Here is a 14,409-nt window from a genome sequence, read left to right on the forward strand (position 1 = left end):
GGTGCAGGAGATGATTGGGAAAATAGGAATGGGGGAATTCATTGGATATGTGGTGGTAAATGGAGTTTTGTATTTTATGAATTAGGTAGATAGTAAAAGGTTGTATGTGCCAGAAGATCTGAGGGACTTTCAGGACAGTTTGGTGGGTGGCGACAGTGGAGTAGGAAAGACTGTACAGAAGATTTCATGGTAATTTTATTGGTAGAGGATGAGGAGGTTGAGGAGTATGTGTGGACTTGCCAAGAATGTCAATATGCTAAACAACCCCAGAGTTACCGAGTGGGAAAGCATTCTCTAGTTTTACCTAAAAGGCCCTTGGAGAGGTGGATTTGCTGACATATTTCGTCCCTTCCCCTGTTAATGGGCTGGGTATAACTGTATGTTTATTCTCATTGATGGCTACACCGTCCCCTAAAAGATATGACCAGCAAGCAAATCATTGAGGCCCTCAATAATCAGGCGTGGATAATGTCGCAAGTGAACCCTGGCTGGAACTCCGCCCGTTGGTTCGCAGGGCGGGCGGCAGGGGCGCTGGCTCGCTGCCCATCTACAACTACGTGTCGTCCACGCGGCGGCCCATCCTGTGGAAGGAGTTCTCTGGCACGGCCCAACGAATCGGCCCGAAGCTCGCCACCACCAAGACCATATGGTACCCGACCATCACGCTCACCCGCCACTACCACGTCTACCTGCTGCTGTCCTTCTTCCTGCACTTCCTACCCGCGCTGCTGGTGGACGCAGCCACCCTCGCCGTCTTCAGGAAGCCCAAGTGAGCGCAACGAGGTCGATGGAAAACACAGCGAAAAGAAATTTAAATCGAACATTTAGTTTCCCACCCGAGGTAGATTCTACACGGATGGAACGGGGCTGACGTTCATATGAGACGGGCTGCCCCATCCGAGGGACAGACCTGTCGTTCCGACCAGCATGGAATGAGATGTGAGATGTAGCAGTGACAGGATCAATTGGTGGGTAAACAGGAGTACCCCGAGAAAATCTACAGTCCACAGCAATGCTTCCCACTCGTGGAACATCCGGTTGTTGCCCCACCGGGAATCAAACCCAGGACAATTTGGTGGGAGGCGAGTGTTCGTGTTCTAAACACTTTTTTTAATATAAAAAGATAAGTGGCACTCTGGTAAGTTTGACAGTCACCAGTAAGCAACTATTCCTCCTTACACCCCCCCCCCCCCCACACACATAATGTTGTATTTATTTTGCAACCCCGAGTAGTTATATAATTACTGTTTGTGTTTGGGTGCATACCAAGGAGATGATTAGGATAACACAAATTACATCCATGTCCTAGCCAGGATTCAAAACCAGAGACCCAATGAGTTGCCGTCTCCGCTATGGAGGCCAACGCCACTATGGAAAACTGTATTTCAGATAAGTTTTTTTTTTTACTCTCATGTAATGTTGCCCAGTGTTGTGACTGAGGCTCATTTGTTTTGTTTTTTTAGTGCAGAGCTGTCCAGAGCCTACTGTAATTTTGGTTGTCCTGTAGCATTCAGCCTCTGTGCATGACCGTGCATCGTGAAAAAATTTCGAGCAATCGGACAATATAAACTATATCATTGGCTTTCGATGTTCAGTTGCATCGCATTGGTTGTGTGTACGAACTTTACACTCTGCATTACTGCAGGGATCTTAAGGTTTGATTCCGAACTCTGAATATATTTGATTATTAAACTCTTAAAATGGTTGGTTCTCATCCCTGAATATGGTGGATTCTCAAACCAAAAATGGATTATTTATCAATGTATAATTTTCCTGCTTTGATACGGAGCCCTTAAGGTAGTTGATTCTTATCTCTGAATATAGTTCTTTTTCAGACCTGACTATATTTGATCCTCAACTCTGAGGATGGTTGATTCTCAATCCTTAAGATAGTTGATCTTTTCCTGAATGTGATTCATTCTCAACCCTAAACATGATTCATCCTCAACCTGAAGATGATTTATTTATCAATTTAAATTACCTTCAATGTAGAGCGAAATGTCGTTACACACTGCCACTTCGACATGGCTCAAACTCGAAAGCCTAGTTATTGCTGGCAATGGGCAATAAATCAAACAATAGTTAGCTCGCTTGCAATAGCCTGTAAATCGAACAATAGTGGGCTCGCTTTCAATCGAATACATTCACAAACAGCGCTTGTGATAAAAACCTTCACCTAATTATGCACATTTTCACACGAGGGGTCGTCTACCGGCCTCGATAACGAAATGCAGCAAAGTTTTCGCAAGCATACATTCAGTGTAAAAAAAAAAAAGGTTCTGTGTGTTTTACAAATTAAATTATTTGTAACTGTCTGCCAAAATAATTTATGGTAATGGTAAAAGTAAAATAATGTACATTTCTTAATATATTACTGTAGGACTTATCAGAAATTAAATTTTGTGTACACTCTTATGACTTATACCAAAACTAGCTGCAATACCACACTGCCCAGGTAAAAATATGTTGTGCACTTTATCTAACCAAGATTTATCGAAACAAAACAAACTTTTTAATATCCTTTTTAATTCATTTTATACTTAATTAATTTATATCTAAACTATGACGAAACTTGCTTAGAAACTATATTTTTCATTTTATTGTTTGGTGAATAGATATATAAATTGTTTCGATTTCCTACTCTAGAACAAGCAACATATAAATGCCCACGAGAAAAGCACGACTCTTGTAAACTAATATCACAATAACTTTATGCTTATCTTACTGGAAATTGGAATCTTTTAAATTGAAACTGCTGTTCGGTAGATATGATTGGAATCCATGGAATAAATACTGTTTGTCCTTTATTTTTTTCTGACATGATTTTGGCATTAATTACATTATTTGATAACTGTTACGATGTCATTCTTGTTCCATTACATAGTCTTGGTGTATACAAATTCCTTAACAAAATTATTGGTGATCCTATTTTCAATTTTTTTTTTTAATGTAAAGGCATTCCAGGCACTTGAATTGAATTTAAAATTTTTGTGGAAAATTAATTCTTTTGTTTGTATCAAACATTAAATCAATCTTTGTCAGGGATGTTTTGGATTTTTAATTTATATCATCAATGATTTCATGTTTTATCGCTAAAATAGTTCTTTCAATAAGCCAATTTGAATTTGTGTAATTTTTCTACAATGTTTGGATAAACTTAATCTATTAATTTTTCTGGGCTGTTAACGAAAATACTTTAATAATTTGTAAGTTCACTTTGGCCAGTTACACAAGGGTATGTGCCTTCACCAATTTGTAAGAGTTTTTTGGCAAAATATTTCACTTCATCATTAGAAAGTTGAACTCTCATATTTGTTCTTAAATGTACTTTCTTCACTTAAGGCTAGAGATATGATTGTTTCAAACATGCATTAATTAATCTTCTGAAGTTTATTTTGGAATTAATGGAAGTATTTGCCGCAAATCTCCAGAAAGTACAACTTATGCGCTTCCCATTAATTCTGAGTTACCTCTGAGATCTTGTAGTGTTCTATGTAATGCTCAAAAATTATTTTTTTATGTGCCATAGTATGTATATTCGTCCCAAATGATTACAGTACGTTCTTTTAAAACTTTATCTCGTACAAATGCTCTTGATATACAAGGGTGGACAAAAAAATAAACAAATTTTTGCCATAAAATTGTTTTTTTTATATATTTCTTTTTTTTTAACAAAATTCCTTCAGTCACCTTAAAAGTACTCTCCATAAGATATGATGAACTTGTTAAGTCTTTTTTCCCACTGCTTGAAGCACCTCTCGAACTCTTCAACTTTGATATCCTCCAGTGTCCTTTGCAAAGCAATTTTTATCGCCTCCACATTATCAAAACAATTCCCTTTTAGAATTTTCTTCATTCTTGAAAACAGGAAAAAAATCGCACGGAGCTACGTCTGGCGAATACAGAGAGCGGGTAACGACAGACCACCACTGAGAGGCCAAATAGCGGTCCACTCGTAAGGCCGTGTGTGCGGGGGCGTTGTCGTGATGAAGCAACCAGTCACCTGATCGCCAAAGTTCTGGGCGTTTCCTCTGCCATCCTATTGCAAACATCTTAAAACGTCCAAGTAAAAGTTCTGGATAACAGTCTGACCAGCGGGAATAAATTCCCAGTGCACAATTCCACGAACATCCAAAAATTCAATGATCGTCGTCTTAACATTCGACCTCACTTGTCTTGCTTTTTTTGGTCTGCGGAAGTTGAGAGTCTTCCACTGGCTGGACGCTTGCTTCGTTTTTGGATCATACCCGTAACACCAACTCTCATCACCTGTAATGATTGTGGTCCAAAAGTTTGGATCACTTTCAATCTCTTTTTTCAAGTCCTGGCTCAAATTCAATTGAATGTGTTTTTTTTTTTTTTATCCTGTTTGAGAAGGTGAGGAACAAATTTAGCAGCAACACATCTCATTCACAAATCTTCAGTCAGAATCCGCTGGCACGAGCTCCAACTCACTCCTATCTTTAATGCGATTTCGTCGATCGTGAAACGACGATCCTCGTTGATTTTCAACATTTTAATCGTTTCGAGATGTGAAGGGTGCCCAGAACGAGCATGATCTTCAACACTCATCTCACCATGTTTAAAGCGCCCAAACCACTCGGAAATTTGTTTGCAGTTAACAGCATCCTCCTTGAAAGCCTTTGAAGCATTTGGTATGCTTCAGTTGCGGAGTTTTCAAAACAGGAAACAAAATTTTTGAACACAATCTTTGTACTTTTAAATTGGTCATAAAGACTTTGCAGGCGGAACACAAGAACAGTATGAGAAAAAAACAATACTACAATCAAACGTTACCCTACAAACTAATGTCGTCTGGGCATCTGTTTGGTGAAGGTATCTACTAACCCCATCTAGCGGGAGAACTCCCTACTACGTCTACAAATGGCAGCAATCTCTAAGTCCGTTTTTTTATGGGTCCTCCCTTGTATTAAAAACTGGAAATTCTTGCTCTGCAACATTTAATGGTAGTTTCAAAGCAGAATGAGTAGAGTGTCCTCCTGGCACTAATGTTGCCGCAATTCCAGATGATGCTAATGCATGCAACGAGATCTTTTTAGGCGCGTATTTTAGCTAAGATCAAATTTATTAAAAATGTATTTCCAGTACCCCCTGTTGCAATTCAAATATATTACTCCACCAATACTTATGTTCACATGAGCTACGATATCATAAGTTGTATGCACTGTGTACACTCGTCCCAATAAGTCGATTTTAAAGATTCCTTCTCGACCTTCAAGTGGAGTAACTTGTTTTCGTCGTTGAAAGATTAGCCTTGTTGCATTCCATGTATTACATAATGGTACATCGACATATAGCAATGTTCTACATCTACAAAATTCTTAAAATGAATATTATTTTATATACCACTATTTTAATTTTTTTAAAAACTGTTAACTTCGTTTAGAAATTTACTTATGTTTATTACATTGGAAAATATTCACTAAAATTTATTTTACTTTCTATCGCTTTAACCTTTTTTTTGATCAGCTGTAATCGACTGTCAAAAATATACTGAAGCAAACGTCTCACCATTGACTTTATATACTCTTCTAAGCTGGAAAATATTCTTGTATATTTTCAAACATTCTACAACTTTCTAGAACATTTTATATAATTTCAGAACACCTACAATATTATGAAAATGGAATATCATTAACTTTATAATAGTACAACTAGCCTTTGATACTTAATTTTATAGTTTCTAGTCATAAAAATGACATAAAATACGTCACAATATTAACTTTACAATGTTACAATCATTAGTTAACATTTTCCGTCCGTTGCCTCGCCTCTGCCCTCACAGCGCGATGATGCCCTTGCAGGTTGCTGAAGGTGTACCAGAAGATCCACCGCTTCGTGAAAGTCATATCCTACTTCGGCACGCACAACTGGGACTTCGACGACGGCAACGTGGTGGCGCTGTGGAGGCGGCTGTCGCCCGAAGACCGGACGCTCTGGGACTTCGATATCGCCGGGCTGGACTGGGACGACTTCATCGAGAAGTACATGTACGGCTGCCGCATCAACATCCTGAAGGAGGACCCCAGCACCGTGCCGCAGGGGAGGGTCAAGCTCAGGAGGTGAGTGCGCGACCCTCTCCTTGGCTTCCGAGTTCTCGTCCTCGACACTCACAAAGCAGGGAACATTTCTTGAACAACGGAATGTATACTGCAGCGCATCTCATCCTTGAATTGCAGTCAAACTGCCGCTTCCTCTCTCTTGCCAATTCACAATTTCTTCTATTCCCTGTTCGGCCTGCTCAGTTGCCAGATACACGCCATAGGGCGCAAATTTTTTATACACAGCCTTTTACCTTAAACAAAATTTGTAGTGAGAATACATCTTCCAAGTGTATTTCTTCAAGAGCATTATTTAATTAAATCTATTATTTATTTATAAGGTGATGTAATAGAAATACTCTCTTTTGGTTTTAACTGTTCTTGTTAACATTGGTTTGTACCCATTTAATTTTTAAGAAGTTTGGTTTTTTTTTTCAGCATTGCACATAATTACATGGAATGCCTTGTTATTAATAGTGACTGTTACGAATAGTTTCTCCTGTGAAGTAATAATGGGTGCTCAGTATTTAATTATTTTTTTCCCACCAGAATGACTGCAACTCCAATGATTATTCCACTCAATTTTTTTTTATGTTTTAGAGAAATTAAAGATAGTGTAATCAAATTGTATTAAAACTTATGATTTACGATGGTATACAAAGCCAGGTAGTATCAGTTCGGCTACAGTGTTCGCCTTTACTCTGCAATGCAATATATGTGTGAATCAGACTATTAGAGAAAACACTTTTTATCCACCTAATGGTATGTGCCATGCATTTGTAACACCCAAAACTTTGTACGAGTGCAATTATTTTTCTTAATCTAACTAAAACTAAGTGTATCATCTTGTAGGAGGGGTCCGAGTTAGGGAGGGACCTAGGTACAACTAGACCGAAGCCTATACGCTCTACACATGCGGGGTATTAGCCATGCAGGAGAAAACGCATGCATTATGTGCTATGAGGGGGATTGGCCAGCCATGGCTAACTCCCCTATCTTAATTCTAGATTAAAACCATGTTAAGTTGGACCCAGGTAAAACCTGCATAGACACAGGGAAAAACCTGGGCTCGTGGTATTTTATGGGTGTGACTGTTTATAATGGGGTCTCGCACGCCATTTTAATTTTTTTTTCATGTAAACATTTTAGCTCTGGGTTGATGGCATTTAGCACGAGTAATTACGTGAATGGAACGGATGCCGGTTGGAAATGAAATGTGTAAATACGATGCTGCCATGTGTGGACATGCAATTAATCGGTATATTTGGTTTACCGTGAATATCGGATAATCATAATGTACACCGTGCATGGTTATTAAAAAAGTAAAACTTTTTTTAATAGTAAAACTGTCTTATATATGTCTTTATGTTACATAAAAAGAAATGTCAACTTAAAAATACATTAAATGTTGTAACGTCATTTTGACAACCCTTATTTAACATTCAAATGTAGAGATAGCCCAGCGTTCATTATACTGTAGATATAAAATAAATTTTTAGTCATATTTTCAATGCCATGTTGAATAAATAATTTTATGATGAAATTTTTACTGTTAAGGACCCTGCCTACTTGGATACACATACGATGTGCAGAATTTCAGGAAAAACAACTCGATTTCAAAACTACTTAGATATCTGAGTGGGGTCTGTTCACGAAAAGTATTTAAGCATTCGCTGAGGGCCAATAAGTAGTTTTGTTTTCGGATTAAATTTTTTCCGTTTTTTAGACGTGTTTCAGAGTATTTTTTAAGCATAAAACCGGTAGAGATACTTGAAAGCACTTTAAGGGACTTGAGTTACACCTTAATCTTCATTTCTATGACATATAATGTTATGGTCACCGCCCAAATTCATAGTTTTCCTGTGATGACGAGAAGACTGCGCACCACTTCAAAGCCATGTGCTTAGAGGTGACACCGTGCTAGAAGAACCAGTGAACGTCGCGCTTATCATTCCGCCTCACTAACACAGACACACCCCTGACTAAGCAGGGACCTTTAATTTTAAATGTTGAATCAGCAAAATGAGGTTAAGGGTTTTTTAATTTTTTTATTATTAATACCTATATTTTTTTAAGTTTATTTTTTTTAACGTATATATTGGACTGCAACATTTGTTTGAGAAATACTAGGGATGGGTTGAGTACACATTTTTATCGATTCCGATACCGGTACCGATTCCTATATTTCGATTCTCGATTCCGAGTCATTCCAGTTTTAGATTCCTGGTAATTCTGGTCACATAATTAAAACTATTTAAGAATTTAATGCATTACATAATGATAATAACATGCATAAAGGATAATTATAAACTTAGGATTAAATGTTCAGCATCTTCCACAAATAAATCCTGTATGCGAGACTGTTAAAGAGACTTTCCATACATAAACAATAAACATAAAATAAAATTGCACTATAATGGTTATGCAGTTATGCACATTATATTCCTTCAAGTTCTTTGCTCAAAAAAAAGCATCTTTGCTTGTTCAAGGAGTGACCAAATAATTTTCGCGTCACTTCTACAGAATAGACTTTCGCTGAAGACTGTTAAAAATGACACTTGTACATATTGATTATTTATACTTCACTGCAAGTGTAAAAAAGAGTAGGTAACAAAACCTGTATAGCTACACTACAAATAAGTTTATTATACAGTTATGGTTATGAAACAAACATGTGGCGAAACAAAATATGATGATACACTTTTATATCATACAAGTAACAGAAAACATTGTATATCTTAAAAATTACATAATATATATTATAAACACAAGTAACTCATAATCTAGAGCTTACTTAAGAAAAAAAAATATTTTAAGACGTGGTAATACAAATTATTTTCTCTTCAAGTTCTTGTTAAGGAAAACGAGCATCCTGACACGCTCAGGGTCCAACCTGTTCCTTTTAGTGTCACAAATGTGGCCACTTGTGCTGAATAGCCTTTCACTGAAGACTGTTGAAGGCGGTATGGAAAGGTACTTCACTGCAAGTTCATACAGGGTAGGAAATTTATGATTCTTCTTCCAATACTCTGCAATGGAAGATTGTGCTGGCAGTGTTTTTTCACTCAGGTACATTTCAATCTCCTTTTCAGACTGAGCGACTTTGTCAGCTACCTCTTCTTGCTGCTCAAATATTGTAGAGTATTTGGACCAAATATCTTTGGGATCAGAGTATGCAGCGCATGTTTTGTTTGGTAATGTTTCACATTCAGAGTCACCAACCTGAAGAAAACAAATAGGCAGTAAATAACCAACATAATATTGACAGATTTTTAAAGTTATATATTGTATATAATATATCATTACGTAGGCCTACCTTGTGAATATTCAACTGTTCAACTTCATGCAGAAGTCTTTGTTTTGCATTATGCAAACTGTTACTATCTCTAAATGGAATACTCTTGAACCTGGGATCTAAAAGAGTGGCCATGGCAAGGGTTTTATCACTTTCAACATCTTTGAATCTTTGCACCAGTGAAGCCAGAAGATCATTTTTAGGCCTTGTAGACCAGATCCTTGTGGTGCAGGTTTTTGTAACTCATGTTGTATAACATGCACCAGAGGAATAATCTAAAATTGAAAAAAAAAAAAAAAAAGATAAGTTGACTGATCAATGTTATGCTTTAATAATTGTTCACAGATGGTAGAGTAAGTATAACTTACCTCAGATGCATTGGAATTTGCAGAACTCACTTGTAAAGTTGCATTGTTGAAAATTTCGAGCACTGAAATACAGTGATCTATGACAGTCCACTGAGAACTGTTTAATACTGTTTGGGAATTATTAGTTTCACTGCAAGCCAGTATAACAGCTTGTTTTTGTTCAACAAGTCTTTTTAGCATGTGGAGGGTGGAATTCCACCTAGTTGGCTCATCTTGAATGAGTCTGTGATTTGGAAGTCCTGCCATATTTTGACACTTTGCAAGAATTTTGCAATTTTTGGATGAATGTTTAAAGTGACCAACAATTCTCCTGCATGCTGAAGTCAAATTTGAAACAAGCTTCGAGTTCAAAAATGCATCTTTCAAAACCAACTGCAATGTGTGGGCAAAACAGGAGATGTGTTCAAAAGGGGATGCTGACAATGCAGCAACAACGTTACGTCCGTTGTCTGTGACCACGGCAACTACTTTATCTTGGAGGCCCCACAGAGTAATTGTTTCAACAAGAAAGCTGCACAGATTTGATGCTGTGTGAGAAACTTCCAGGAAAGGCTTCACTTCAATACAGTAGTGTTTGAAACTGAAATCGTTGTCAATAAAATGTACCGTAATGCTAAGATAATCATCTTGTGAGGTTGAGGTCCACAAGTCGGTTGTAATTCCAATATATTTTGCATCTTCAAGTTCTTTTTTAACATTTTCTTTCAGGTTTGAATACATTTCAGGGATAAGTTTGTTCGAAAATGTTTTCCGTGTCGGTATTGTGTACCGTGGTTCTAGCGCCTGTACCAGCTGCCTGAAACCTACATTCTCTACGATGCTGAAAGGTTGTTGATCAAGGCAAATCATTTGAGCTATCAAACAATTAAATTTTTCGGCACATTTATCCCCTGGCTTAAATTTTGATTTTTCTGACAAGAAATGTGCCAGTGTTGGTTGGCAGGTCTCATGCTTTTGTCTACTAGTACTGGGCTGTGCAGAAAAAGGTACAATATTTTGGAAGGTTTTTTTTTCAACTACCAGTGAAGAAGCATCTTCACATAAAGTTTGTTTGCTAGTACTAGGCTGTGCACAAAAAAGACCAACATTTAGACGGGGGTTTTTAACAGGCGATAACGCCGATAACATATCATCTTTGTTCAAAATGGGTTCAAAGGTAGCACTACTTTTTTCTGTGGTACCTTTTGACTTGGTTGGTGACAGTGCTGTAAACAAAAGTTTGTTTTTCTGCAAACACTCTGTTTTTTCTGGTAGTAATGTGTGCCGGGATTTCAAATGCTTCATTAAATTGGTTGTAGATTTGGAAGTACCGCCCCGTGAAATTTGCGAACTACAATGATTACAAATTGCATATTTGTCATTTTCGCTATTGATGCGAAAATGTTCTCAAACTTTAGACATGTTGATACAATATCAGACCATTCGACACGTAATTTGAAACGACAGTCGGCGAACATTCGTTTTACTAACAAACTAGCAAAACACTTGAAAATAGTTTTAGCAAACAATATTTGTGCCAAATAAATATCATATGCGAAACAATTCACAGTAACCTCACTACCTCAATAGCACGACGGCATAGACAATTAAGAGTTTACACGACGGGGAATTACCGTTTTCCTTTGCAAGTAATAAACACGAGCCTCTGTTGGCGGTATGGCCAGAGAATTCTTTAAAATCGATTGTTGCTTTCATTATACAAATTGTCCCGTACGCAACGAATCGATACGTTTCGACTTGACTTTATGTTTTCTGGCCACCAGAGGTGTTGTGGAGGCCATCATCCTTGAATGGCTCTAAACTAAAATGGTGACGACACGTGATGTGATCTCGTTTCATAACCGTCACTTTCTTCACAAAAAACAATGGACTTTTCTTAACTGTAAATAACATTAATTAGTCTTTTTACAATTTATTTACGTCTAATACATGAGTGAAGAATAATGTTCTTCGATCGTGGAGTTTTAATTAGAGGTTAAACATACCCGGTAACATTGTTTTTATTTTTTATTTTTATTCGTATAAAATTAATATTTAATAATAATGAGCATTATTAGGAATTTGATACGCATACGGCAGGTAAGATATATTAAAATATGTAAGAAAAGCTCAGACGAAAATATATCACTACTGTATTTGCTTAACTTAACCGATACCTAACCTACCTTGCCCTTTTTTAGTACCCGATACTGGGTACCCAAATTTTTTAATAATCGGTGGTATCGAGGAATCGGAGAATCGAATCGACCCATCCCTAAGAAATACTTAAATGTTTGGGCAGCGTTCATAATTATTTAGAGAATCAACAAAATTTTAAATATTGTTCGTGCTTGTTCCAACAAAGTTTTCCTGGCTATTAAATAAACGGTAATTTTTTAAGTTGCGATTATATTTCGTTATAACTATTCAAGTTTAAAAAAAATTCCAGGATACATTCACTGTCAAAGTATACCTTGGCACACCAATACGCTTAGTACATCCCCAAAACTCGCGGCAGTTAATATATACGGGTGCATGTTGCCACTCGTGGGTTCGCTATCTTGAAGACTTCGGACCTTGGCTTTGGCAGTTTCTGCATGCACCTGCCTTGAACTTCCAAACTGCTAAATTTCCGTCTTGTGAGAGTCGCTTATTTCATTGTATTTCCGGTGCATACTAAAACTTCACCCTCAACGAGCCTGAAGGAGTATAACCTCAAAAACGCAAGCCGATGATAGTTCCGGCCTAGGGGGAAATAAATGTGACATGTTCAGAGCTGCGACGCATTCGGTTCTCCTGTTGTTCGGCTGGCCCTGAGAAATCAAGAGTACCATCTTCTTAAAACAGAATTTTAGTTAGGTTTTAAAACGGGGAAACATTATTTCCCTTAAAATTAATGCTTTTCTAATATTTATCACGCTCTGAATTATTTTTAAAAAAAATCTACGTTGAGTGTCGTGTCCTATTTTCGTATTATAAGTTTACTTGCAACATCAGAACGCATAAATTTGTTCGTTACCGAGGTTAGATATGCACACATCAATGGCGATTCTGAAAGACTTGCTTACATTTTTGTTATCAATAATAGTTAGGGTTATTTCTGTAAATTAAACACTATACGTGACTTGCATTTGTCATTCAGTCAAAAGAAATACGTATTTTCAACATATATTAAACAAATTTTGTATAGTGGGTTTAAAAATTCACGCAATTGGTTGTAATTGTCATCGCTTGTTAAAGCAGACATATCACTTTTAGTTAATACGTCTTGGAAATATTTTTGAACATAACAGCAATGCAACAGGTTGAGTATTAAATTCACGGAAATAGCCTTTAACTTTAAGGCAGTAATGACGAGAAATTTTTAAAAAAATAAACATGGCTTCTGAGACTCTCCTTAACTAAAGGAAATTGTAATCCGCGCTTATATCAACTTTTATGAGGCGTAGTCAAGCATTATTTTTGCAATGGTTTGTTTTTTGCCATATGCCCACAGGTGAAGTAGAAAGTACCTGCAAGTACGTCACATGTCCTTACAATAGTCGCTACTCCATGACAGCTTCTAGCACACTCAAGGTCTCTCTCTAATGAGTACTGGCATACAATATCAACACTAGGTGCATCCATCAAGAAAAATAAATTAAATTGAAGAGAGTGTGATTTACCTAACTATTACTTTACCAGTGTCTTTTTCTTGTTAGCTAATTACTCACCTAAACAAAACCTAACATGACTTTTTTTGTCTTATCTGTATGTACGAAATAATTGAACTCCAATTGATAATGCTTTTGACTTTAAAATTCAAACAAATTTACATGTTAGTAGCAGATTTAATATTTTATTAATTTGTGTTTTCTTAAATGTTTCCGACTATATTATGATAATCATACACCAAATTATTTCTGTAAAGCATTGCAATGTAGGATTAAAAACTAAAATTAATTTTTAATATATTTACTGTAGGTGCTTATAAATGCACTATTTTTATTTATTGTTTTTCTTATTTAACTTGACAAAAAATCTCCTATAGGCTGTACAGATAAAAAATATATTATATTAATTGTGATTCTAAAAAAAAAAATTACTATTCCTGGCATATAATATCAAGTTATTGTGCAATGTTGTCGTAGATTGCCAAGTATAATTGACAATCATGTATGAACCAACAAGTAATTTCAATAACATTTACTGGTAGTTGGGCATAAATACACACTTGCGGATGAAATAGATAACTCTTATGTTAGACGTGATGCATTTTTATGAAATTTACGGGAAAAAGTTTAAGTAAAGTCTTTTATTTTCTTATTTCATCCATACTGAGATTATAAAGAGAGCTCGTGAGTTTGTGAGTTGTAACGAATGAACTCGAAAAATACTACAACCTTTTTAATAATTCTTTCACCGTCGTTTACAAAGCTACACTTTACAGATGTACATATGCTGTGTTCAATTTTTTTTTAAAATATATGATTCCATAATCATAACAAATATTTTTTAACTAAATTCTGACCGAAAACCTAAAATTGACTATGATACAAATGCGCATGTAGTATGCCAAATAATCCAGTATTTACAGAGGTACTGATCCATTCGTGTCCATTAGTTTAAGCCTGCAGAGGATTATTTACATGGATTTCAGTGGGTATGGTTAGTTTATAAAAGAAAGCTAATGAATGAAAAATGTTTTCTTCGTGCAAATTAAAAA

At 36.4% G+C, this 14,409-nt stretch overlaps 2 protein-coding genes across 2 annotated transcripts in view; one reads left to right on the top strand and one right to left on the bottom strand.

The window, feature by feature from the left end:
- LOC134540915 (fatty acyl-CoA reductase wat-like) overlaps positions 1-14,409 on the top strand; it is a 43,669-nt gene that overhangs the window by 25,781 nt on the left and 3,479 nt on the right. Inside the window, exons 5-6 of the mRNA XM_063383988.1 lie at positions 515-769; positions 5,826-6,083. Coding sequence (XP_063240058.1) covers positions 515-769; positions 5,826-6,083 — 513 coding nt within the window. The remainder of the gene's footprint in view (positions 1-514; positions 770-5,825; positions 6,084-14,409) is intronic.
- LOC134540861 (zinc finger BED domain-containing protein 4-like) lies at positions 5,995-11,798 on the bottom strand. The gene is made up of 2 exons (XM_063383875.1): positions 9,379-11,798; positions 5,995-9,284 (listed from the first exon to the last, which is right to left on the bottom strand). The coding sequence occupies exon 1, from the start codon at positions 11,007-11,009 to the stop codon at positions 9,633-9,635; it is 1,377 nt and encodes a 458-aa protein (XP_063239945.1). The 5' UTR covers positions 11,010-11,798; the 3' UTR covers positions 5,995-9,284; positions 9,379-9,632.

The sequence above is a fragment of the Bacillus rossius genome, chromosome 17, assembly GCF_032445375.1.
Source record: "Bacillus rossius redtenbacheri isolate Brsri chromosome 17, Brsri_v3, whole genome shotgun sequence".
Lineage (NCBI taxonomy): Eukaryota > Metazoa > Arthropoda > Insecta > Phasmatodea > Bacillidae > Bacillus > Bacillus rossius.

Bases quoted from the DNA above. Each gene is read 5' to 3' on its own strand.
- LOC134540861 (XM_063383875.1), bottom strand. From the start codon at position 11,009: ATGAAGCATTTGAAATCCCGGCACACATTACTACCAGAAAAAACAGAG.